This window comes from Nomascus leucogenys, chromosome 11 (genome assembly GCF_006542625.1).
Source record: "Nomascus leucogenys isolate Asia chromosome 11, Asia_NLE_v1, whole genome shotgun sequence".
Classification (NCBI taxonomy): domain Eukaryota; kingdom Metazoa; phylum Chordata; class Mammalia; order Primates; family Hylobatidae; genus Nomascus; species Nomascus leucogenys.
Genome location: NC_044391.1, coordinates 189,920 through 217,464, shown reverse-complemented (window position 1 = coordinate 217,464; position 27,545 = coordinate 189,920). Strand labels below are relative to the sequence as shown.

Here is a 27,545-nt window from a genome sequence, read left to right as displayed (position 1 = left end):
GGTTGTGAGTTTGAGACCACCCTGACCAACATGGAGAAACCCCATCTCTACTAAAAATACAAAATTAGCCAGGTGTGGTGGTGCATGCCTGTAATCCCAGCTACTTGGGAGGCTGAGGCAGGAGAATTGCTTGAACCTGGGAGGTGGAGGTTGTGGTGAGTCTAGATGATGCCATTCCACTCCAGCCTGGGCAACAAGAGTGAAACTCCGTCTCAAAAAAAAAAGAAAGAAAAAGAAAATGTTCTTCCCTTACTACAGCACCCCCAACCTTTGTGACACCAGGGACCAGTTTCATGGAAGACAATTTTTCCATGGACTGGGGGTGGGGGGACGGTTTTGGGATGAAACTGTTCTACTTCCGATCATCAGGCATTAAACTCTCATAAGGAATGCACAACCTAGATCCCTCGAATGTGCAGTTCACAATAGGGTTCACACTCATATGAGAATCTAATACCACCACTGATCTAACAGGAGGCAGAACTCAGAGAGTAATGCTAGTTCGCCTGCCACTTACCTCCAAACTGGTGCTGGTCTGTGGCCCGGGGATTGAGGATCCCTGTCTTAGTAGGTCTCATCCAGAAGACTCTTTTAAGGCCTCATAAGAGATATTTAGTACCTATTCTCTCTAAAGCCTGCTACTTAGAGGCTTCATCTATACAATAAGAACCTTGGCTCCCACAACCCCCCTTAACTCAAGCATTTCTTTTCTTTTCTTTTTTGAGACAGGGTCTTGCTCTGTTGCCCAGGCTGGAGTGCAGTGGCACGATCTTGGCTCACTGCAACCTCCACCTCCCAGGTTCAACCGATTCTCCTGCCTCAGCCTCCCGAGTAGCTGGAATTACAGGCATGCGCCACCACGCCCAGCTAATTTTTTTATTTTTAGTAGAGATGGGGTTTCACCATGTTGGCCAGGCTGGTCTTGAACTTTTGACCTCAGGTGATCCACCTGCCTCGGCCTCTCAAAGTTCTGGGATTACAGGCGTGAGTCACCGCGCCCAGCCCAATTCAAGCATTTCTTTATGCTGATTTCAACACTTCAGGCAAAGCAACCAATTGCCAGTCAGTTTGAATTCACCTATAACCTGAAACCCTCTCCCCAAACATTTATACATTTTGAGGCCTAAAATGTATAAAACCAAGCTGTAATCTAACTACCTTGGGCACAAGTTCTCAGGACCTCCTGATGCTGTGCTACGGACCATGGTCACTCATATTTGGCTCAGAATAAACCTCTTTAAATATTTTACAGAGTTTGGCTTTTTTCATCAACAATGGGGAAAGGAGGTCAGACATACCTTGTTATAACCACCTCTTTTTGGAGTTCAGGCACAACTGACCAGCATTAATGTTAAAATAGAGATCACGGCCAGGTGCAGGGGCTGACACCTGTAGTCCCAGCACTTTGGGAGGCTGAGGCAAGAAGATCACTCAAGCCCAGGAGTTCAAGACCAGCCTGTGCAACATGGTGAAAACCCAACTCTACAAAAAATACAAAAACTAGCCAGGCATGGTGGTGCCTGCCTGTAGTCCTAGCTACTCAGAAAGCTGAGATGGGAGGATTGCTTGAGCCCAGGAGGTTGAGGCTGCAGTGAGCTGAGATGACACCACTGCATTCCAGCCTGCGTGACAGAGCAAGACCCTGTCTCAAGAAAAAAAAAAGAGATCATATGACTGACAAAACAGACTCTGTGGCAATAAGATACCAAATTATGGCTAGGTGTGGTGGCTCATGCCTGTAATCCCAGCACTTCTGAAGCGGTGTCGTTTGTCTGGGGTAATACCCAAGGTTCACTGTCTCATGACAAGGAAGTCAAAGACGCTAACACACAAGGAGTGTGTTTAAGAGAGGGAAGTTTAACAGGGAAAAGAGAAAAGCTCTCCCATGCAGAGGGTGGGGGTTCCGAACGGATCTCCCCCATTTGGGGCAAGATGAGGTTGGTTTATAGATGAGCTTGAGGAGCCAGTGTCTGACTTACGCAGGGCACAGAGGGTTGGTTGGACCAGATGTGCCTTTAACAAAGCATGCGTGCAGGCTGGCCATCCCACCCTAATCTTCTATTATACAAATAGAGTTTTAACCTGGCCAGTGCCATGTTGCTTGTACACGTGGCGACAAAGGGAAGAGGAAACCTCTATGTTGAATATACCTGGCTTCCAGAAATCCCTTTTCTATTGGCACAGCTGCCGGCATTTACCTATGCAAGCTTCCAGCTCGCTTATCTATGCTTGCAGCTTGATTTTTCAGGCTGCTTTTTGTTAGAAATGATTTGGGGCTGCTTTTTATTAAAAGGAAAACTTTACCGAGGACTCCCTAACCCTCGCTAACTGCCTAATTAATTTCTTTTTAGCTTCTGTACCACTTTGGGAGGCCAAGGTGGGAGGATCATTTGAGACCAGGAGTTCGACATCAGCCTGGGCCACATGGCAAGACCCTGTCTCTATGTTTTATATTTATATATATTGTTTAAAAAGATACCAAATTATAAACAAGACCTAGGCCATGCAAGACATAGGTTAGGATACACCCTACAGACCACAAAATCTTGTTAAACGGGATTTTTTTTTTATTAACCTGGTATAATGTGGCTTATCTTCCAACCTGACACTGGTATAGCATCACATGACAGATAGCAAACCCTGAAGGAAATAAAAATATTTTATGTCAGCCAGGTGCGGTGGCTCACGCCTGTAATCCCAGCACTTTGGGAGGCAGAGGCACGTGGATCACTTGAGGTCAGGAGTTTGAGACCAGCCTGGCTAACATGGTGAAACCCCACCATCTCTACTGAAAATACAAAAAATTAGCCAGGCATGGCGATGCGTGCCTGTAATCCCAGCTACTCGGTAGGCTGAGGCAGGAGAATTGCTTGAACCCAGGATGTGGAGGCTACAGTAAGCTGAGATTGCGCCACTGCATTACAGCCTAGGTGACAGGGCAAGACTCCATCTCAAACAAACAAACAAAATACAAAAATTAGTCAGGTGTAGTGGTGCGCACCTGTAATCCCAGCTGCTCTAGAAACTGAGGTGGAGAACTGCTTAAACCTGGGAAGCAGAGGTTGCAGTGAGCTGAGATCACACTACTGCACTCCAGTTTGGGTGACAGAACAAGACTCTGTCTCAAAAAAAAACCCAAAATATATTTCTTTGACATATTTTAAAATGGCCCTACAAAGCTACAAAGCTGTCTTTTGTAACAGAAATTTGCATCTGTAGAGAATCTCCATTAATGCAGCCAGGATTTCCTTTCCTAGGCCTTTCCCAGATCCAGGAAAGATTAATTCTGACACCTAAATTTCCAAAAAGAGACATTTAGCATCTATTCTCTCTCTTTTTTTGTTTTTTTTTTTTTTTTTTTTGAGATGGAGTCTCACTCTGTCATCCAGGCTAGAGTGCAGTAGCACGATCTTGGCTCACCGTAACCTTTGTCTCCTGGGTTCAAGCAATTCTTGTGCCTCAGCCTCCCAAGTAGCTGGGATTACAGGTGCATGCCACCGTTCCTGGCTAATTTTTTTTATTTTTAGTAGAGACGGTGTTTCATCACGTTGGCCAGGCTGGTCTTGAACTCCTGACCTCAAGTGATCTGCCTGCCACGGCCTCACAAAGTGTTGAGATTACAGGTGTGAGCCATGGAGCCCAGCCCATCTATTCATGGCGCCTGGCCCATCTATTCTCTGAGGCTGCTACTCACGCTTCATGTACGTAACAAGGACCTTGAACCACACAACTCCCTTATCTTAGTTCAAGCATTATTTTCTACTGACTTCAAGTCTTTAGACAAAGCTTAACTCTCTCAAGCAATTGTCAGCTAAAGAATCCCTAAAATCCACGTAAGACTTCTAAGACCATCCTTTGAGATATCTGCCTTTTTGGGTCTAACCAATGTATACCTTCCATGTATTGATTTATGTCTTTGCCTGTAACTCCTGTCTCCCTAAAATGTAAAAAAACAAACTATAACCCAACTGCCTTGGGATCACTTACTCAAGGCTTTTTGGGTTTGTGTTTTCTCTCTGGGCCATGGTCACTCATACTGGCTCAGAATAAACTGCTTTAAAATAGTTTATGGAGTTTTATTTATCTGCTAACAGTCTGACACATGCTACAAAGACAAGCTTTGAAAATAAGTCGGCCGGGTGTGGTGGCTCACACCTGTAATCTCAGCACTTTGGGAGGCTGAAGCAGGTTGATCAAGAGCTGAGGAGTTCAAGACCAGCCTGGCCAAGATGGTGAAACCCCATCTCTACTAAAAATACAAAAATTAGCCGAACGTGGTGGCAGGCGCCTGTAGTCCCAGTTACTCGGGAGGCTGAGGCAGGAGACTAGCTTGAACCCGAGCGGCAGAGGTTGCAGTGAGCCAAGATTGTGCCGTGTCTTTTTTAAAGACAAGGTCTAGCTCTGTTGCCCAGGCTGGAGTGCAGTGGCAAGAACGTGGCTAACTGCAGCCTTGACCTCTCAGGCTCAATTAAACAAATTTTTTTTAATTAGCCAGGCATGGTGGCACATGCCTGTAGGCCCAGGTAGTTGGGGGGCTGAGGTGGGAGAATTGCTTGAGCCTGAGAGGTCAAGGCTGCAGTTAGCCACGTTCTTGCCACTGCAGTCCAGCCTGGGCAACAGAGTGAGACTGATGAGACTTCGTTTCAAAAAAAAAAAAAAAAAGTCATGAAAGAAGCTAGTCACAAAAACGTTGACATTATACTTAATAAAAGAAGCCAGTCATACTGTATGATTTCATTTATATCAAATGTACGAATTGGCAAGGCTATACAGACAGAAAGTATACTAGCAATTATCTAGAACTTGGGGCAGAGTGGACGTGGTCAATGTAGAATGACTGCTACTGGAGGCAGGATTTTTCTTTGGAGTGATGAAAGTATTCTAAAATGAGATCACAGTAATAGAAGCACAATTCTGTCAACAGCAACAAAAAAAAAACCCTTAATGTTACACGTTATTGTTTATTTTTAGTTACGTTGTCTTGCTCTGTCTCCCAGGCTGGAGTGCAGTGGCACGATCTCGGCTCACGGCAGCCTGGAACTCCGGGGCACAAGCGATTCTCCCAGCTCAGTCTCCTGAGCAGCTGGGACTACAGGCGAATGCCACTATGCTCGGCTTGATAGTTTTTTTACGCTTTAAGTGGGCAAATTTTACGTGGTAGGTGAATAGAAATTTCCCAAGAAAGCTGTTTTTTTGTTTTTTTTCAGCAGAACCTCCTGAAGTGGCAGGTCACTGAAAAAATTAAAAAAAAACAAAAAAACAAAAAAAAAAAAACCGAAGCTTATCCATACTCACTACCCACAATTTCCCAAAATTCCGCAAAGCAGAGGCTGCAGACACCTTGTTTTGGGGCGGAAGGGGCGGGGAGCTAGCAGGAAATCCTGACATGCCAAGGAAAGCCTCCATAACATCCTAATTGAGAGAGAACGATCAGATGCATTGCTGTGACCCCCGCCACCACCACTCCGACCCCCCACCCCGCGCTTACCTCTCTCCAAAGCGCTCCAGAAAACTGACGAGAATAGCCGCCAAGCCCCCCAACACACTCACCATCCGCAACCGGAACGCGGAAGCAATGGCGCCATCTTTTTTACGGGAAATGTGAGTTTCGAAGGAAGTCACGGGAGCCATCCTTACTGCGGGCAGTGAAGGGCCATGGAAGCCAGTCGCGGCCATGTTGACTGAGGCTTTTCTCCTGTCAGTGAGGCTTGCCACATTTGGCTATTTTGGGCAGTTTCCTGAGGAGGCTTGTCGATAAATGTGCTTGGTAAACGCTAAGGGAACAGAAAAAATATTCAAAAATTTAAATGTTGGCCGGGCGCGGTGGCTCACGCCTGTAGTCCCAGCACTTTGGGAGGCTGAGACGGATCACTTGAGGCCAGGAGTTTGAGACCAGCCTGGGCAACATAGGGAGACAGTGTCTCTATAAAAAAAAATTTTTTTTTAAATTAGCCAGGCATGGTGGCACATGCCTGTAGGCCCAGGTAGTTGAGGGGCTGAGGTGGGAGAATTGCTTGAGCCTGAGAGGTCAAGGCTGCAGTTAGCCATGTTCTTGCCACTGCAGTCCAGCCTGGGCAACAGAGCTAGACCTTGTCTTTTTTAAAAAAAAAATGTGTCTGGGCTCGGTGGCTCACGCCTGTAATCCCAACACTTTGGTAGGCCGAGGCAGGAGGATCACCTGAGGTCGGGAGTTCGAGACCAGCCTGACCAACATAGAGAAACCCTGTCTCTACTAAAAATACAAAATTAGCTGGGCGTAGTGGTGCAGCCTGTAATCGCAGCTACTCGGGAGACTGAGGCAGGAGAATCGCTTGAACCCAGAAGGTGGAGATTGCAGTGAGCCGAGATCGTGCCATTGCACTCCAGCCTGGGCAACGAGAGCGAAACTCCGTCTCAAAAAAAAAAAAAAAAAAAAAATTCAATGTCTTGGAGAGGGTGGGGTGGTATGCCCCTGTAATCCCACTGCTTTGGGAGGCCAAGATGGGAGGATTACTTGAGGCAAGGAGTTCAAGACCCACCTGGGCAACACAGTAGAGACCTTGTCTCTACAAAATGGTTTTAATTAATAAATAAACTTAAATGTCTACATTTTAAAAATATGAAAAGTAGAAATTAAAGATGAGGATGAAAATATTATAATATTCTGATGCATGCAGATAACTACATAACTGCCACAACTGCAGGACCACAAAAAAGAGACAGTCTAAATGCAAAATTACAAAATTAAGATTTAGTTTAAAGATCTAATTGGCTTTTGTTTACAATTCTAGTATCAAGCAGCATCTCATTCTGTAAGATTGAATGTTCCAATGAGCTGAGCAGACAAGGTTGGCTTCATAGGCAGAAAAGGGGCTAAAGAATGCAGAGAGAACAAAAAGCAAATTGATCGTTCTTTTTTTTTTTTTTTTGAGACAGTCTTACTCTGTCGCCCAGGCTGGAGTGCCCTGGTGCGATCTCAACTTCCACCTCCTGAGTTAAAGCGATTCTTGTGTGTCAGCCTCCCTAGTACCTGGATCACAGGCATGCACCACCATGCCTGGCTAATTTTTGTATTTCTAGTAGAGACAGGGTTTTGCCATGTTGGCCAGACTAGTCTTGAACTCCTGGCCTCAAGTGATTTTCCCGCCTGGGCCTCCCAAAGTGCTGTGATTACAGCCGTGAGCCACCGCACCCGGCCCTGTAAATTGATCATTTCAAAGTTACTTTCCTTGTAGGGTTAAAACAGAGGAGACTTCCTTATTATATTTACTCAGATTGACTGGAATCTCCCGTTTTCTGGAAGATGGGCTTGTTTCAAAGTTCAATTTGATTACATGGCACTTAGCACAAGTAACTCAGTTCTGATTTGGCCTGGCCTGTTGGGGCCTAGTGGAGGAGGTCAGACCAAATCAATGGACTCCTATAAAATTTAACAAAACTCAGGGCTATTTTCCCCTTTCACCATTTTCTTGAAAGAGTAGTGTATACTCATAGCCTCCTATCGATGCCTACATTGGAATAATAACCCATAAAATTAGGAGCCCTGGACTTAAGATAAATATTTTACCTATACACTATTTTCCTTTCCTTTTTTTTTTTTTTTTGGAAATGGAGTCTCGCTCTGTCGCCCAGGCTGGAGTGCAGTGGCACAATCTTGGCTCACTGCAACCTCTGCCTCCCAGGTTCAAGCAATTCTCCTGCCTCAGCCTCCTGAGCAGCTGGGATTACAGGCATGTGCCACCATGCCCAGCTAATTTTTTTTATTTTTAGTAGAGTTGGGTTTTCACCATGTTGGTCAGGCTGGTCTCGAACTCCAGACCTCAGGTGATCCACCACCTTGGCCTCCCAAAGTGCTGGGATTACAGGTGTGAGCCACCATGCCTGGACTTTATTTTCCTTAAATACTCCATGCTTGCCCTCTCTCCTGAGCTTTTCCCCCATGCAATTTCTTCCCTTACGAACACTATTCTCTCTTCTTTGATGTTTATCTTCCTTACGATCTCAGCTTTAACCAGTTTTTCCTCCAGGAACCTTCTCTGACTTATCTGAAAAGAGTTAGTTGTCCTTTGCAAGAATAGCTTACTTTCCTCTGTTTACCCAGATTGCTCTGAACTCCTTTGTCCTTTCTGCTTTTCCCACCAAACTGTAAGTATCTCAAAGGCAAAGACCATGTTTATCTTTTTTCTGCTTGTATTTCGGAGCCCAGCTCAGTGACTCACATATAAGTACTCAGAAATCATTGTTATATGCACGAATAAATAAGTCTCTTCCCAGGTCTCCCCTGTTCCCCACTCCTCATTCACACCCCACTCAACTTTATACCCTCCAAGAAATCTCAGAAACATGACTTCTTCATGGCTTGTTATCAGTGAAATAAACCTTAAAGCCTTTGCTAGTGTCTACCTTTGCTTGAAAAAAAAGTCTGGGTATAAATTAACTCTTATTTATTCTGTTGTGGCTTTTCCATGATGAGCCTTATCTTTCTGTGGGCTTCTGGTGCAAATTTCTGAAGTCGATAGTGACTTTTTTTGCCATATAAGTGTAACCACCCAACGGGTTCTTCTCGCCCGTTGCCTAGACAGAGCCGATTTATCAAGGCATGGGAATTGCAACAGATAAAGAGTTTAACAAATGCAGAGCCAGCTGCACAGGAAACCAGAGTTTATTATTACTCAAATCAGTCACCCTGAAACTCAGGTATTGAGTTTTTTAAGGATAATTTGGTAGGTAGGGGGATCAGAAAGTGGGGAGTGCTGATTGATCAAGTCAGAGATGAAATCATAGGGAGTTGAATCTGTCCTGTTGCACTCAGTCAATTCCTGGGTGGGGGCCACAAGACCAGATGAGCCTGTTTATTGATCTGAGCAATGCCAGCTAATCTGTCAAGTGCAAGGTCTGGAAAACATCTCAAGCACTGGTCTTAGTTTGTTGTTGTTGTTGTTGTTGTTATGGAATCTTGCCTTGTCACCCGGGCTGGAGTGCACTGCTGCTATCTTGGCTCACTGCAACCTCCGCCTCAGGGGTTCAAGTGATTCTCCTGCCTCAGTCTCCCAAGTAGCTGGGACTACAGATGCATGCCACCACACCTGGCTAATTTTTGTATTTTTAGTAGAGATGGGGTTTCACCAGGTTTGCTAGGCTGGTCTTGAACTCCTGACCTCAAGTGACTCCCCCACTCCCTGCTGCCAGCCAGCTTCATGAATCCTAAACCATGATTTCTAACCTTGAGGCCTATTTACTAGTCCTGCAAAGGCAGTCTAGTCCCCAGGAAAGGGATTTGTTTTGGGGAAGGGTTGTTACTGTATTTGTTTCAAAGTTAAGCCGTAAACTCCCAAAGTTAGTGCAGCCTGCACCCAGGAATGAACAAGGACAGCTTGGAGGTTAGAAGCAAGATGGAGTCAGTTAGGTCAGATCTCTTTCACTGTCATAATTTTCTCAGTTGTAACTTTTGGAAAGGCAGTTTCATAAGCATGCCTCCGACCATACTGTCTTGCCACTTTTAGTTAGTCCATGCATAAGAAATGAAAACTAATTGAAATAAGCATCACAACAAAATCTTGCCAGAGAAAACAAAATAGTTTATTGCATTCCCAAAGTAAATTATAAATTGTTTTAGATTCCCTTCTGTTTTGCCATTGATTATATAATGACTGCATAAATTGGGTTATGCCACAATTTTATGACGCTCTTCATATTTTGTTGATTTTCTGCCATCAGCTGAGCCAGCTACTTCAGCCAAATCTCCTTCAACAGAAAAAAGTCATTTTAGTTGAACGACCAAAATAGCTCTTTCAAAGTAGGATGATGTTATTTGCAATTATCTTATCTCTCTTTGCCATTCTGAACCTTGATCTAATTACTTTTTCATCTAGGGATGTGGCTTTAGGAAAGGGGTAAGGAAACATCACAAAAGTTCAAGGGTGAACTTTTTTATTAATGAGTCTCAAGGCATTTTTTTTTTTTTTTTGAAACAGGGTCTGGCTCTGTTGCCGATGTTGGAGTGCAGTGGCACAATCTAGGCTCACTGCAATCTCCACCTCCTGTGCTTAAGCCATCCTTCCACTTCAGCCTTCCGAGTAGCTAGGACTACAGGTACACACCACCACATTCAGCTAACTTTTGTATTTTATGTAGAGATGGGGTTATACCAGGTGCAGTGGCTCATGCCTATAATCCCAGCACTTTGAGAGGCTGAGGCAGGTGGATCATTGAGGTCAGAAGTTCGAGACCAGTCTAGCCAACATGGTGAAACACCATCCCTACTAAAAATACAAAAATTAGTTGGGCATGGTGGTGGGCACCTGTAGTCCCAGCTACTTGGGAGGCTGAGGCAGGAGAATCACTTGAACCTGGGAGGTGGAGATCGCAGTGAGCTGACATCGTGCCACTGCACTCCAGCCTGGGTGGCAGAGCGAGACTCTGTCTCAAAAAAAAAAAAAAAAAAAAGAAAGAAAAAGAAAAAGGCCGGGCATGGTGGCTCATGCCTGTAATCTCAACACTTTGGGAGGCCAAGGCAGGCAGATCACAAGGTCAAGAGATTGAGACCATCCTGGCCAACATGGTGAAACCCTGTCTCTGCTAAAAATACAAAAATTAGCTGGGCGTGTTGGTGCACGCCTGTAGTCCCAGCTACTCGGGAGGCTGAGGCAGGAGAATCACTTGAACCCAGGAGGCAGAGGTTGCAATGAGCTGAGATCGTACCACTGCACTCCAGCCTGGCAACAGAGCAAAACTCCTTCTCAAAAAAAAAAAAAAAAAAAAAAAAAAGACATCTTAGTGCTTTTTCAATCATGCAATGGTCTAAAGGCATAATTAAACAGTAAGTTGACAGCCAAGGGAAAAAAATATCAGATGGACTGTAAACTCCCTATTTTTTTTTTTTTTTTTTTGAGACGGAGCCTTGCTCTGTTGCCCAGGCTGGAATGCAGTGGGGCAATCTTGGCTCACTGTAACCTCCGCCTCCTGGGTTCAACCTATTCTCCTGCCTCAGCCTCCCAAGTAGCTGGGATTACAGGCGCGTGCCACCATGCTCTGCTAATTTTTATATTTTTGGTAGAGACAGGGTTTCACCACATTGGCCAGGCTAGTCTCAAACTCCTGATTTCAACTGATTTGCCCGCCTTGGCCTTCCAAAGTGCTGGGATTACAGGCATGAGCCATCATGCCCTGTCTAGCACTTGCAGAGTGTCTCGCTCAGTAACTTCTTGTACATTTATAATGAACATAAATGAAGCCATCCTCACAAGGTTAAGAATTCTGGGCCGGGCTTGGTGGCTCATGCCTGTAACACTAACACTTTGGGAGGCCAAGTATTTGAAGCCAGGAGTTCAAGACCAGCCTGGGCATTTTTGTAGAGACATCATCTCTACAAAAACTGAAAAAAATTAGCCAGGCACAGTGGTTTGTGCCTGTAGTCCCAGCTAATCGGGAGGCTGAGGCAGGAGGATCACTTGAGCTCAGGAGGTCAAGGCTACAGTGAGCTATGAGTGCACACCACTGCATCCAGCCTGGATGACAGAGCAAGACCTTGTCTCAAAAAAAAAAAAAAAATTCTGGGCAGACATGTAGTTACAATAATTATGCATTAATCACTAGATACTGACCATTTGCAACCCCCATTGTTCCTACGGATAGGATTTCTGAGGTTAGAAGCATAAGACTTTTCTTTAAGATGGATGGGATCTCTGACATTAGAATCATAAGGCTTTTGTTTAAGATGTTTTTCAGATCCCAAATTCCAATGAAACCACTTATGCCTACCAATTTTAAGATCCCCCAACAGAGGAACCAAATAAGCATGAGAATACAGTTTCTTTTACTTTTTCTTTTATTTTTTTGAGACAGTGTCTCGCTCTGTTGCCCAGGCTAGAGTGCAGTGGCGCGATCTCAGCTCACTGCAACCTCCACCTCCTGGGTTTAGGCGATTCTTCTGCCTCAGTCTCCTGAGTAGCTGGGATTACAGGTGGGTACTACCACACCCCACTAATTTTTCTAGTTTTGGTAGAGACGGGGTTTCACTATGTTGGCCAGGCTGGTCTGGAGCTCCTGACCTCAGGTGATCTGCCCACCTTGGCCTCCCAAAGTGCTGAAATCACAGGCATGAGCTACCACGCCCGGCAGAGAATACAGTTTCTTTATCTCCCTGTCTGTGACTTCTTCCTACACTCTTCCACCAGTCAATGACTTCCACACTTTGGCCCACTTCAAAACCCTTATTAGTCTTATCCCCAAACTCCTCAGGGAGACAGAGTTGAAGTTCCCCTTCCATCTCCTCATTCGGCACCCTATAAACTTTTTTCTCTGCTACAACCTGGCATCTTGGTGTACTGACTTGCCATGTGCATCTGGTAATGAACCTATTACAGTTACGCAAGTGTGGACTGTAAGAACTAAAATCAGTATTAACACAATGCTAGGCAAGTCATAAAGACTTTATAAACACTACTTGGTGGATATTCCATGATGCTAGGAAAAAGAATCCATTTCTTGGCACCTCAAGTATGTGAAGGCTTAATAGAGAGCATGAGATTTCGTTACGCTAGGGACAGACATGACTGACTCATGGCCCAGAGCCACCCTCAACTATGGACATTCAAGAGTGAAGCAGCAAATGCCCCGAATGTGGAATTAGGAGGCCGAGCTTGAATCCTGGCTTTCTTATTAACCAATTGTATGACCGTAGCCATTTAACCTCTCTGAGCCTTAATTTTCTCATCTGTAAAAAGGGAACAATAAATGCTTTTCAGGACTATGAAAATAATATTGCTTGATGGAGTAAGTGACAGACTATTGGCCAGCAATTCTAAATTTATTTTCCTCCCAAATTAATTATTTGAACCATGCTAGAAATAATGAAAAGTATGGTATGTTAGCAGAAAACAGATGTAATTTGAGTATAATTTTTTTGTCAAAGAAACTGATGATGCTTCTGAATAGTAAAGAATAATTTGGGTCGGGCGCAGTGTCTCACACCTGTAATCCCAGCACTTTTGGAGGCCAAGGCAGGTGGATCATGAGGTCAGGAGTTCGAGAACAGCCTGGCCAACATGGTGAAACCCCGTCTCTACTAAAAATACAAAAATTAGCCAGGCTTGGTGGCATGTGCGTGTAATCCCAGCTACTTGGGAAGCTGAGGCAGGAGAATCGCTTGAACCCGGGAGGCAGAGGTTGCAGTGAACCAAGATAGCGCCACTGCACTCCAGCCTGGGTGACAGAGCGAGACTCCACTCAAAACAAAAGAATAATTTGATTCTTTTTGATTCTTATGTGTTTATTGAAATGTGCTATCTCATCTTAGGGGAACCACTGCAATGCTTAGAAATCAGTGTGTACAATATGGTGATAAAGACTTTTTTTTTTTTTTTAAGACGAAATTTTGCTCTTGTTGCCCAGGCTGGAGTGTAATGGCACAATCTCGGCTCACCACAACCTCCACCTTCCAGGTTCAAGCAATTCTCCTGCCTCAGCCTCCCTAGCAGCTGGGATTACAGGCATGCACCACAACGCCCGGCTAATTTTTTTTTTTTTTTTTTGAGACGGAGTCTTGCTTTGTCACCCAGGCTGGAGTGCAGTGGCCCACTCTCAGCTCACTGCAACCTCCGCCTCCTAGGTTCAAGCAATTCTCTGCCTCAGCCTCCCAAGTAGTTGGGATTACAGGTGCCCATGACCATGCCCAGCTAATTTTTGTATTTTTAGTAGAGACGGGGTTTCACCATATTGGCCAGGTAGTCTCAAACTCCTGACCTTATGATCCACCTGTCTCAGCCTCCCAAAGTACTGGGATTATGGGTGTGAGCCACTGTGCCTGGCCGGTGATAAAGATTTTTATGTGCTTATAATGCTGCCTATCTTCAAGTTTTTTTTTTTTTTTTCTTTTATTTTTTTAGCTAGAGTCTCATTCTGTCGTCCAGGCTGAAGTGCAGTGTACAATCTCGGCTCATTGCAACCTCCCCCTCCTGAGCTTCAAGCATTTCTCCTGTCTCAGCCTCCCTAATAGCTGGGATTACAGGTGCGTGCCACCATGCCCTGGTATTTTTTGTAGATTGTAGAGAGGGTGTTTCACCATGTTGGCCAGGCTGGTCCCAAACTCCTCACCTCTAGTGATCCACCTGCTTCAGCCTCTCAAAGTGCTGGGATTACAGGCACGAGCCACCACGCCTGGCCTGGGCAATGACTCTTTGAAGTGATTCCAAAAGCATGGGCAACAAAAGCAAAAATAGACAAATGGGATTACATCAACCTAAAAGCTTCTGCACAGCAAACCACAAAGTGAAGAGACAACCTACAGAATGGGAGAAGATATTTGCAAACTATGCATCTAATAAGGAGATAATATCCAAAACACATAAGGAATTCAAACAACTTAATGGCAAGGAAACAAATGACCTGATTTTAAAATGGGCAAAGGATCAGAATAGACATTTCTCAAAAGAAGACATACAAATGGCCAATAGATGTATGAAAAAAGTTCAACAGCGTTAATAATCAAGGAAAAGCAAATTAAAACCACAGTGAGATATTACCTCACACCGGTTAGAATACTTGTTATCAAAAAGACAAACTGTAGGCCAGGCTGGCACGGTGGCTCACGCCTGTAATCCCAGCACTTTGGGAGGCATAGGTGGGTGGATCACATGAGGTCAGGAGTTTGAGACCAGCCTGGCCAACATGGTGAAGCCCCATCTCTACTAAAAATACAAAAATTAGCCAGGAGTGGTGACGGGCACCTGTAATCTCATCTGCTCAGGAGGCTGAGGCAGGAGAATTGCTTGAACCCAGGAGGCTGAGGTTGAAGTGAGCCAAGATCATGCCATTGCACTCCAGCCTGGGCAACAACAGCAAGACTCCGTCTCAAAAAAAATAAAAAATAAAAAAAAGACAAAAAAAGACAAGAGGTAATAAGTGCTGGTGAGGATGGAAAAGGGAACCCTTGTACTTGTTGGTGAGAATGTAAAGTAGTATAGTCATTTTGGAAAACATTATAGAAAATCCTCAAAAAATTAAAAGTAGAACTATCATAAGATCCAGCAATCCCACTACCAGGTATATATCCGAAGGAAAAGAAATCACTACCTCATAAAGATATCTGCACTCCCGTGTTCTTTGCAGCACTAGTCACAATAGCCAAGACATGAAATTGACCAGGCTGGGCACGGTGGCTCACACCTGTAATCCCAACACTCTGGGAGGCCACGGTGGATGGAACACTTGAGGTCAGGAGTTTGAGACCAGCCCGGCCAACATGGTGAAACCCTGTCTGTACTAAAAATACAAAAATTAGCAGAGTGTGTTGGTGCACACCTGTAATCCCAGCTACTCAAGAGGCTGAGGTGGGAGAATCACTTGAACCTGGGAGGTGGAGGTTGTAGGGAGCCAAGATCACGTCTCTGCACTCCAGCCTGGGCAACAGAGTGAGACTCTGTCTCAAAAAAAAAAAAAAAGAAAGAAAGAAAGAAAGAAAGAAAGAAAGAAAGAAAGAAGTCAGTCAGTCTAAGTGTCCATCAATGGATAAACTGATAAAGAAAATGTGGTATATACAAACAATGGAATACTATTTAGCCATAAAAGAAAACTCCTGGCATTTGCAACAACATGCAGTGAACCTAGAGGACATTATGTTAAGTGAAATAAGCCAGTCACAGAAAGACAAACACTGTGTGATCTCACTTAAATGTAGAAACCAAAACAGTTGATCTTGTAGAGGTGGAGAGTAAAATGGTGGCCGGGCATGGGGGCTCATGCCTGTAATCCCAGCACTTTGGGAGGCTGAAGCGGGCGGATCACCTGAAGTCTGGAGTTGGAGACCAGCCTGGCCAACATGGTGAAACCCTCTCTACTAAAAATACAAAAATTAGCTGGTCATGGTGGCACGCACCTGTAATCCCAGCTACTTGGGAGGGTGAGGCAGGAGAATCACTTGAACCTGGGAGGCGGAGGCTGCAGTGAGCCAAGATTGTGCCACTGCACTCCAGCCTGGGTGACAGAGCTACACTCCGTCTCAAAAAAATAAAAATAAAAAAAAAGAGAGAGAAAGTAAAATGGTGGTTACCAGGAGATGCGGTGGTTGTGAGGAGGACAGTCTGGAGAGATGATGGCCAAAATTCCAGTTAAATAGGAGGAATAACTTCAAGAGATCTGTTATACATTATGGTGGTGATAGTCAATAATACATTGTATTCTTGGAAAATGCTAAGAGGGCAGATGTGAAGTGTTCTTACCACAAAAGTGAAAACTATGCAAGGCAATGCCTATGTTAATTAGCTAGATTTAGTCATTCCATAATGTATGTGTATTTTAAAACATCATGTACATGGTAAATACATACAACTTTATCTTTCAACTTAAAAAGCATATTAATAGAAACATCTCACTGTCAAAGATATAACAATCACTCAGTTTTTTTTCTCTTTTTGAATATCCATTTTTTTTTGGACAAATACCTTTGAGTGGATTTTTTTTTTCCAGATAGGGTCTCACTCTGTTGCCCAGGCTGGAATGCAGTGGCATGATTACAGCTCACTGCAGCCTCAATCTCCTGGGCTCAAGTGATCTATTACCTAACACACCTGAGCAGCTAGGATTACAGGAGTACATCACCATGCCCAGCTGATTTTTTTTTTTTTTCATTTTTTGTAGTGACGAGGTCTCACTATGTTGCCTAGGCTAGTTTTGAACTCCTGGGCTCAAGCAATCCTCCTGCCTCAGCCTCCCAAAATGATGGGATTACAGGCCACCACACCCGACCTCTTCGTTTTCCAATCCTGGCAAGTGTATTTCTCAATGCTCCTGATGGCAAAGGTCTTTAAAAGCATTAGACAAAACCCAGTAGGTCTAAGGAAAAGAAGGAGGGTTTAACTACATAATAATGTGAAAGACGCTCTAAACACATACTGGAGCCACATACAAATCAGGCAAGGTCAGATCATACCCATATTATGTAAAGAGGTGCTTCCCGCAGAGCTGCTGTGGAGAGATGTCATGGTCAATTTGTTAGATGGGACAGGCAAAGTTCTAAGACATTGCATGAATATGCCTGGAAAGACTGTGGTCCAAATACAGTGGTTATCTCCAGAAAGCAGGATTGGGTGGGGCTGGGTCAAGAGAGGACGCTATCATTTCTTACTTTATAAACCTCTATGTTTTGGATTGTTTTGAAATTTTTTTTTTTTTTTTTTTGAGACAGGGTCTCATTCTGTCACCCAGGCTGGAGTGCAGTGGCTTGATCTTGGCTCATTGCAACCTCTGCCTCTTGGGTTCAACCTATTTTCTAGCCTCAGCCCCTGAGTAGCTGGTATTACAGGTGCGCACCACCATGCCTGGCTCATTTTTTTGTATTTCTTAGTAGAGAGGGTTTCAGCATGTTGGCCAGGCCAGGCTGGTCTCGAACTCCTGACCTCAAATGATCATCTTGCCTCAGCCTCCCAAAGTGCTAGGATTACAAGCATGAGCCACAGTGCCTTGCCTTTTATTTTTTCTTTTTTTTGTGGGAGACAGAGTCTTACTCTGTTACCCAGGTCGGAGTGCAGTGGCACGATCTCGGCTCACTGCAACCTCTGTCTCCCAGGCTCAAGTGATCTTCTCACCTCAGCCTCCCGAGAAGCTGGGACTACAGGCACACACCACTATGCACAGCTAATTTTTGTATTTTTTGTTGAGATGGGGTTTCACCATGTTGTCCAGGCTGTTCTCGAACTCCTGAGCTCAGCGATCCAACTGAGTATCCCAAAGTGCTGGGATTACAGGCATGAGCCACTACACTCGGCCTGAACTTTTTTTTTTTTAATGACAAGCACATACTAATTTTGTAGTTCAAAACAATTATAATAATGTTAATAATAGCTAAACTTGGTAGAGTGTTCCAGAACTGTAGTAAGAGCATGATTTACATGAATTTCTTTATTTACTCTTCACTACAATGCTGTGATTAAGATATTGTTATTCCCTGGGTTCATTCCCCAGCACCTCTTAAAAAAAAGACACTATTATTATGTCCCTTTTACAGATGAAGAAACTAAGGCACAGAATATATTAATAGATAAGCCGTGACAGAGCTCACATGTGGCAGAGCTGGCTAAAAAGATATTAAAATACTAAAACTGCAAAGAGCTGGGTGCGGTGGCTCACACCTGTATTCCCAGCACTTTGGGAGGCCGAGATGGGCGGATCATGAGGTCAGGAGATCGAGACCATCCTGGCTAACACGGTGAAACCCCATCTCCGCTAAAAATACAAAAAATTAGCCTGGCATGGTGGCACGTGCCTATACTCCCAGCTACTTGGGAGGCTGAGGCAGGAGAATTGCTTGAACCCGGGAGGTGGAGGTTGGAGTGAGCCAAGATAATGCCACTGCACTCCAGCCTGGCTGACAGAGCAAGACTCTGTCTCGAAAAAAAAAAAAACTGCGAAGAGTGCTATTATCTCAAAAGGAATAACAAGTACTATTCCCAATCTGAGAAAATAATTTGAAAGTTAGTATTAATTGAAGAAAAAAATTGAACCAGAGCATGTTGAACTCATGAATTATTAAATCATTAAAATAGATACAGCAGACAAGCCTGTACTGGATAGCTGTGACCCAAATCCTCTGTGTGTTTTAGAAACATCTTTCATGTGTGTTATAACAACCCCAGTGTCAGAGTGCCTCGTTGCTGAAGTGGCTTTCTTAAAGGCCAAGCCATGGAAAATCACTAATAAAAGCATAAATGAAAGAAAAATGTGTAATTAAGAAACTCAGATGCCCCAACTCAATTGAAGTAGAAAATAAAAATCTGAAGACATTGCTTTCCTTAGGCTTGTTATCTTTAATTGGCTTCCTCCTTTGTTGTGGATGGCCATATAGACTCAGGAGAGAGGCAAAGTGCTAACTTCATGTCTCCTGCAGGCCACAGCACCAGCTCCTGGGGCTCCTGTTCTATAAAAAGGAGGGAGCCAGGTATGGTGGCTCACGCCTGTAATCCCAGCACTTTGGGAGGCCGAGTTGGGTGGATCACCTGAGGTCAGGAGTTTGAGGCCAGCCTGGCCAGCATGGTGAAACCTGGTCTCTACCAAAAATACAAAAATGAGCTGGGTGTGATGGCAGGTGCCTGTAATCCCAGCTACTCAAGAGGCTGAGGCAGGAGAATTGCTTGAACCTGAGAGGTGGAGGTTGCAGTGAGCCAACACCATGCCACAACACTCCAGCCTGGGTAACAGAGTAAGACCCTGTCTCAAAAAAAAAAAAAAAAAAGGAGGTAATAAGACCTTTTCTCTGAAAGAGAAAAGCACTTAACCTGCTGTCCACTAATAGTGTCTAGGTGTAAATACTCATTATCAGTAAGTCCTTGCAACTGACTGAAGTCAGCATACTTTTCAGAAAAATGGTGAGCCAGATGTTTCTAAAGTTCCAAAGGGCAGAGCCAACCTCTCAAAAGGATGAAGTGGATGGCTACCCACTAATACCCACAAATTACCTGATGCCTATTTAACAGGCAATTTGAACAGCGCAGGGTAGAACATCCTGCCGAAAGTATCTTTTTCACTCTACGTATTTGCAGTTCCACCATTAGAAATGCATTCCTGGCCAGATGTGGTGGCTCACGCCTGCAATCCCAGCACTTTGGGAGGCCAAGGCAGGTGGATCACTTGAGGCCAGAAGTTGGAGACCAGCCTGGCCAACATGGTGAAACCCTATCTCTACCAAAAAATACAAAAAGTTAGCCAGGCATGGTGGCACACGCCTGTAGTCCCAGCTACTCAGGAGGCTGAGGCAGAAGAATTGCTTCAACCTGGGAGGCGGAGGTTGTAGTGAGCCTAGATTGTGCCACTGCACTCCAGCCTGGGTAACAGAGTGAGACTATTTTAAAACAAAACAAAATGCATTTCTTTGAGTCCTGTGGAGTCCCCCTTCAAAATGCAAATACTTTCACATCAGCTCTCTGCATGGGCAGTAGGTTTGAAGCTGGGTTATTAGAATGATGCCTTGAAGTCTCTCCCAGAATCAGGGGGTATCGGAGGCTTCTCAGGAGGGAGACACAGACCTTCTTGCCTAGAACCAGCCCTATGGATCTAATGGCTGGAAGACTTCCAGGTCAACATAACTCACAGAAACAAGCCCAGGCTGACAATCTATCTTCCAACAGCAAGGAAATCTCAACTCTGGCTGGGTTCCCCCTGACATCACGTCCTTCCCTACCTGAAAACAGCAGTTTCCCAACAAACAGCAGCTACCCATCAAAGCAGACCAGTGACTCCATAGCAGCTTTTCGGTCTTCTGGTGCACAGCCCTGCAGACCCACAGAGCTGGGGCTCTGGCAGTACTTAGATGCACACATAGTTTTCCAGGCAGGACACCTGAGAATTTTCCTTCCTCTGAACCCCAGAGGACTGGCTTTTTTTTTTTCTTTTTAATAATACTGTTGTTACAGATTTGCTAATCTTTTCTATGGAGCATGAGTCAGTATTCTGCTCTCATTAAGGATGCCAAGGTCCTAATGCCTTTTCCCCTTTACAAAATAACTGAGCCATGTTCACATTCTCTTAACATGTAATCTACCATCCCCTAAGGCCCAAGGCCATTCTTATGAGCCCTGGGCATGAGGAGATTTTCTTTTTTTTTTTTGGGATGGAGTCTCGCCCTGTTGCCCAGGCTGAAGGGCAATGGCGTGATCTCAGTCATGGTGTGAGCCGCTGCACCCGGCCGAGGAGATTTTCATAACAGGAAACGATTCATGTGTATTTAATCTGCAGATTGCACGGAGTGGGGGTGGGGTTGTGGCAAAGAAGGAACAAACAAATTGCAAATGTTTAGATATCTTCTGCACCCACAGCCACTTCAGACATAGACAATCTGCATCCTGCCCTCTTCAGAGAATCATCTCAGAGATTAATAGCATTAGGACTTTGAACTCTGAGCAAGGGCTTAGTCACCCAACCATGTTACAAAAAGTAGTGAGAGTGTCCTCTGAATTAAGGTGATAAGAAAAACTTACCACCAGTCTTCCCCTAACAGTTGTCCGTAATGTCCCTTTCAGAAACTTCTGAGTTTTTCCACCTCTCTCTGTGTCTGGTGTTGCTTACTTGTTTTACTTGACAAACTTAGTGAATTGAACATACTTTTAAAATTTGTATTTACTTATTTTGAGACAGGATTTCACTGTGTCACCCAGGCTGGAGTGCAGTGGCACGATCATGGCTCACTGCAGCCTTGACCTCCCAGGATCAAGTGATCTTCCTGCCTTAGCAGTCCAACCTACTCTCCCTCCCCACTCCCCACTAAGTAGCTGGGACTGCAAGGCATGTACCACCATGCCTAGCTACACAGGGAGTTTCATTGTGTTGTCCAGACTGGTCTTGAACTCCTGTGCTCAAGCAGTCCTCCCACCTCAGGCTCCCACAGTGCTGGGATTACAGGCATAAACCACCATGCCTTGTCTATGCTTTTTTTTTTTTTTTTTAAGATGGAGTCTCGATCTGTTGCCCAGGCCGGAGTGCAGTGGCATGATCTCAGCTTACTGCCACCTCTGCCTACCAGGTTCAAGTTATTCTCCTGCCTAGGCCTCTCTAATAGCTGGAATTACAGGTGCATATGCCACTGAGACCAGCTAATTTTTATATTTTTAGTAGAGACAGGATTTTGCCATGTTGGCCAGGATGGTCACGAACTCCTGACCTCAAGTGATCCACCCACCTCAGCCTCCCAAAGTGCTAGGATTATAGTTGTGAGCCACCACACCCGGCCTATGCTATTTTTAGTAGTAATTAAACTGCTTTTTGCTGACCATCCCTTCATTTCTTTCTTCCTTATGGATCTGTAGGGAAAAAGTTCCCATAATGACAAAGTCAAATTAGAAGGGACTCCTTTACATGAGAAGACAATAAAAAGTCAAATAACTCTATTCTCAAGAACTGCCGGGGAAAAGTCACTCGTAGGGACAACAGCTCCTTTGTAAATTCATCCTCACCAGCTGCACTCACTGAACAGAGTCTGGTCTTTTAGCCAAATACAGGCTCCTCCCCGCCACCAGGATTATTTTAAATTTCCCTCTTCTCCTTCGCAGCTGCTGACTTGCTTCCTCATGCAATTAAACATCCAAACCCATCCAGATCTGGGCCACCTGCTCCTCCTTCCCTTCATTTAGCACCAAAGTTGATGACAGTCCCTTTTTGTCTTCCTATGCCCTATCCTCTGTCCCAGTATGTTCACAGGATACTCACGCTGTTCATTTTGACTGTGGATACCCCTGGTGAGCTCACACTCCCTTCTTTTGTCTAGGTACCAATTCTTCACTAAGTTTACATTGCAATTCATTTCCCCTATCTAATTAATGAGATTATATTCAATTTCTGTTCAGAAACTTGTGTTATGTAAGAGTCAGTGTTTGGTGACACAAAAAAGTAGTAAAGAATCAAGGAACATCCAGGGTCTTTGGAAACTGCTGACACATCAGATATCAGTGGCATTTCTGAGCCTGCTACCTGCTTATTCCTGGAAGTCTCTGCAGGGTTGCCGGCCAGAGGTATCATTTTCTCTCTGACCTCCTGTCTCTCCTGAAGCTTTTGTTCCATGTTGATCACATTACTGGGGTGTTCTATTTTAAGGCTAACCTTAAATGACTTGAATTCTTTTGCAAAAGCAGAGTTGAACAATTGGTTTCCTTCCAGCAGGACTTCTGATTTATCTGTCCCATCAATGGAGTGGACTGTCAAAAGGATGACCACAGCGTATGGTGGGAAAGTGGACAAGACCCCTCCATTTTCAGGACAGGCAGCTATGTCCCAGCTTGTGCACAGCAAATCCTTGTGCCCCCAAAATCTGCACCTAGAGTAGTTTAACTTATTATTATTGTTATCATTATTGGAGATGGGGGTCTCACTATGCTGCCCAGGCAGGTCTTGAACTCTTGGCGTAAAGCAGTCCTCCTGCCTTGGCCTCTCAAAGTGCTAAGATTACAGGTGCGAGCCACCATGCCTGGCCCATGGTGTAGTTTTTTTGTTTTGTTTTGTTTGTGTTTTTTGTTTTCTTTTGTTTTTAGAGACAGAGTCTCACTTTGTAGCCCAGGCTGGAGTACAGTGGAGCAATCTCAGTTCACTGCAGCCTCAATCTCCTGAGCCACCATATCCAGATAATTTTTTTGTATTTTTATTTTTTTTTTGTAGAGATGGGTTTTCACTATGTAACCCAGTCTGGTCTCAAAGTCCTGGGCTCAAGCAATCTGTACAACTCAGCCTCCCAAAGTGCTAGGATTACAGGCATGAGCCACTGTCATGGTGTAGTTTCAAATGGCTGCACATTTTCAATTTACTGAGTGGAGGCCAGGCAAAATATTATCTGACTTGGAGTAACTGTCATCAAGAAAGGAGTGAGCTACTCTTGCAGCTCAGCCACATGAGGGATGCAGTCTCCAACTCCCAATCCCCCTTGAGCTTCTCTCAACAGCCTTAGGATATCTGGCTTCACAATCTCTCTGTCCCTTCATCTTTTCTCCACTGTTCTCTAAGCACTCTATGGATTGGATGCCATCCACTTGCACACAGCCTTCTAACATCCATGCCACCTCTGCTTTTCTAGACACACGTGTTAGCACTTAGGCGTAGGAATCCCCGTGAAACTGCAGTCTGAAGAGAGGGTAGAGAGATTTGCTCAGCAACATTTCCTGTGCTGTTCCCTTTTCCCACATAAGTACTTCAAAATTTTTCTAGTGGGGAAAATATTTAGTCCCAAACTCTTTGGTCAAGGTAAAATCTTTTTTTTTTTTTTAGGACAATAGTTTGAATTCTGGGTGTGGTGGCTCACGCCTGTAATCCCAGCACTTCGGGAGGCTGAGGAGGGCAGATCACCTGAGGTCAGGAGTTCGAGACCAGCCTGGCCAACATGGTGAAACCCTATCTCTACTAAAAATACAAAAATTACCTGGGCATGGTGACTCACGCCTGTAGTCCCAGCTATTCGGGAGGCTGAGGCATGAGAATAGCTTGAATCCAGGAGATGGAGGTTGCAGTGAGCCGAGATCACGCCACTGCACCCCAGTCTGGAAACAGAGTGAGACTCGGTCTCAAAAACAAAACAAAACAAAATCAGTAAATCGATTCAGCTGGGCACAACGGCTCATGCCTATAATCCCAGCACTTTGGGAGGCTGAGGCAGGAGAATCACTTGAGCCCAGGAGCTGGAGACCAGCCTGGGCAACATAGTGAGACCCCATCTTTACAAAGCATAATAATAATAAATTAGCCAGGTGTGGTGGTGCACGCTTGTAGTCCTAACTACTTGGGAGGCTGAGATGGGATAATCACTTGAGCCCAGAAGTTCAAGGATGCAGTGAGCTATGATCATGCCACTATACTCCAACCTGGGTGACAGAGAGAGACCCTGTCTTTAAAAATAAATTTAAAAAAATTAATTGATTCAAACATATTTTGAGTAAAATGTGCCCAAATCATGATTTTTCAATAAATGCTATGCAACCAACCACACATGATATTTGCTATTATATAATACCATATGTAATAGATAACATAAAGTTATTGTGGTAGATTGAGAGCCCATGGATTATAAACCAACAATAAAAGAGCCGGGACTGAGGGATGACAAGATGCCAAGGAGTAAAAAGTCAATAACGTTTCAATTTCCTAAACCTTCACATTTTTTAGGCTTCCTGGGATGGTTCGGCTGTGGAGATAGATTAACCCACGAATAATGTACCAGCGTGGAGCATTCTTCCAGCTTTCCAGCAGGGATGCAGCCAACAACTGTAACATCACCTGTGTCACTGATAAGGTAACTGATAGAGATGAGGCAGAACACCTACGGTTTTATCCCGTAAGTAAAGGATTCAAACCAAGTGGCATCCAATACTCAGAAGGATGTGCCAGGTGTACCTTCTGTGAATTGGTAGCCTTGCAATATTCTGAATGTGACCCTTCTTTTTCTCATATTCTAATGCTAATGCAACTCTCTGTTTTTCAAGGTTTTGTTCCCCAAAGACTAAAGTTCTGAACACAAAATAAACACATAAACCTCACAAGGTAAAGAATTTTACTGGGTATGGTTGCTCATGCCTGTAATCACAGCACTTTTGGAGGCTGAGGCAGGAGGATTGCTTGACACCAGGAGTTCAAGACCAGTCTGGTGGCAACATAAAGAGAACCCCATCTCTACAAAAAGAAAACAAAAATAACTGGGTCCAGGAATTGAAGGCTGCAGTGAGCTATGATCAGGTCACTGCACTCCAGCCTGGGTGACAGAGTGAGACTGTCTCTTAAAAAACAAACCAAGGGCCGGGCGCGGTGGCTCACGCCTGTAATCCCAGCACTTTGGGAGGCCGAGGCGGGCGGATCACGAGGTCAGGAGATCGAGACCATCCTGGCTAACACGGTGAAACCCCGTCTCTACTAAAAATACAAAAAATTAGCCGGGCGAGGTGGCAGGCGCCTGTAGTCCCAGCTACGCGGGAGGCTGAGGCAGGAGAATGGCGTGAACCCTGGGGGGCGGAGCCTGCAGTGAGCCGAGATCACGCCACTGCACTCCAGCCTGGGTGAAAGAGCGAGACTCCGTCTCAAAAAAAAAAAAAAAACCAAGGTGGTGGCTTACGCCTGTAATCCCAGCACTTTGGGAGGCCAAGGCAGGAAGATCGCTTGAGCCCAGGAGTTCAAGACCAGATTGGCCAACATGGTCTGTGTCCTGATGTGAACTACCCTAAGCACATTGTGTATTGATGAAGGACATGCATGCACATACTTTTTAAGCCGGTTTTTTGTTACTATGTCCTGCCGCAGAATTTGAAAGCAGAAAAATAATGGAAATCCAGCCATTCCCATCTGACCCATGAGTCTGCGTGTGCTGCCCAAGGATGCCCAGGGCGCTCCCACACACGGCCACAGCCTGAGAGTCACAGCATCCCTATCCCCACCAGATCAGGGTCTACACTCTTTCTTCAAATCAGGAACTTGAAAATAGGCACCTTTTAGCTTTATTACACACTGGGTCAACAGTCTCCCTTAGGTACAATGAGCCGCAAAGCCAGCTGAAAGAAGTGACTGGGTTTGACAGCAGGTGAAAAAGAAACCGGAAATTAAAAAAAAAAAAACAAGAAGTGACTGGGAGTGGTTACGGAACAGGAGCTCTGCAGCAGACCTGGGTTCAAAACCTTCCTCTATCACTTAGTAGCCATGGGACACTGGACAACTTACTTGATTGCTCAAAGATGCTAACCTGAATTCCGCTAGAAGCAGATCCTGAGGCAAGGATTCACATGTGAGTAGTTTATTTAGCAGATGATCCAGAAAACATTAACAGGGGAGTAGAGAAAATGAGATCAGAAAGGGAAGGCAGACGACAGAGGAGAGGGCATATTACCAAGCAAGTCACCACTGCAGACCACTGGAGCACTCTGTAACTTTGTGTTTTTGTTTGTTTGTTTGTTTGTTTGTTTAATAGAGATGGGAGCCTCACCATGTTGCCCAGGCTGGTCTCAAACTCCTGGGCTTAAGCGATCCTCCCGCCTCAGCCTCCCAAAGTGCTGGGGTTACAGGCATGAACCACCGCTCCCTGCCTCCACTGGGGAACTCTAGAAGACTGTGTATAACACACACCTAGGAGTTTTCTCAGCAAAGGGCGGGGGAGTTGGGTCATTATCAGCCATCTATTAACAGCTGCTTGGGGCAGAGAGGAGGACTAATTCCTTGGCACTTGTCATCTGCCTCCCGGGGGGCAAGTTCAGCTCTGGCAGCCAGAGAAGGCCCTCAGGCAGATAGTTATAACTGTGGGCAGTTGAAAACCTGGCCAGGGAGCTCAGAAATACTAAGGGCAAGGATAACAGCACGGTCTGCATCTGCTACACCCATGCACTTTCTGTCATTTCTAAACCCCCTCATAGGGCTAGCACATAGCAGCCCCTCAGTCAATGGAAGCTGCTATCATTTCAGCCAAAATAGAGCAGAAATTTTTTCTTTTCTTTTCTTTTCTTCTTTTCTTTTCTTTTCTTTTCTGAGACAGGCTCTGTGTCACCCAGGCTGGAGCGTAGTAGCACGAGTGCAGTTCACTGCAGCCTTGACCTCCTGGGCTCAAGCAATTCTCCCACTTCAGCCTCTGGAGTAACTGGGACCACATGTGCACTCCACTATGTCCAGCTAATTTTTATATTTTTTTGTGAGATGAGATCTCGCCATGCTGCCCAGGCTAGTCTTGAACCCCTGGACTCAAGCAATCTGCTCGCCTCAGCCTCCCAAAGTGTTGGGATTACAGACGTGAGCCACTGTGCCCAGCCTAGAGCGGGGAAATTGAAGGAAGATGTGGTGAACTGAGTAATGTCCTCTTTCCCAAACAAGACCACATCCTAATCCTCAGAATCTGTGGGCATGACCTTACCAGGACAAAAGTGACTGCCAATGTGATCAAATTAAAGATTTGAGATGGGAAGATTATTCCGAATTATCCAGGTGGGTACAATGTCATCACATGGGTCCTTACAGGAGCCAAGCAGGAGGATCAGAGCCAGAAAAGGAGATGTGATGATGGAAACAGAGGTCAGAGTAAAGTGGGGCCATGAACCAAGGAACACAGGTGGCCTCTAGAAGCTGCAAAAGGCAAG

At 44.9% G+C, this 27,545-nt stretch overlaps 1 protein-coding gene across 5 annotated transcripts in view; it reads right to left on the bottom strand.

Moving 5' to 3' along the window:
* SHLD1 (shieldin complex subunit 1) overlaps nucleotides 1-5,612 on the bottom strand; it is a 94,916-nt gene extending 89,304 nt beyond the window's left edge. For 2 of the 5 annotated variants that reach the window (XM_003252363.4, XM_012510258.2), the window contains exon 1: nucleotides 5,489-5,578. In XM_003252363.4, the coding sequence (XP_003252411.2) occupies nucleotides 5,489-5,553 (65 nt within the window). In that variant the 5' untranslated portion in view covers nucleotides 5,554-5,578. Of the gene's footprint in view, nucleotides 1-4,975; nucleotides 5,233-5,488 lie in introns of all 5 variants that reach the window. The other 3 variants (XM_030821952.1, XM_030821951.1, XM_030821950.1) reach the window with 3 other exon arrangements.
* Between the last annotated feature and the right edge of the window lie 21,933 nt (nucleotides 5,613-27,545).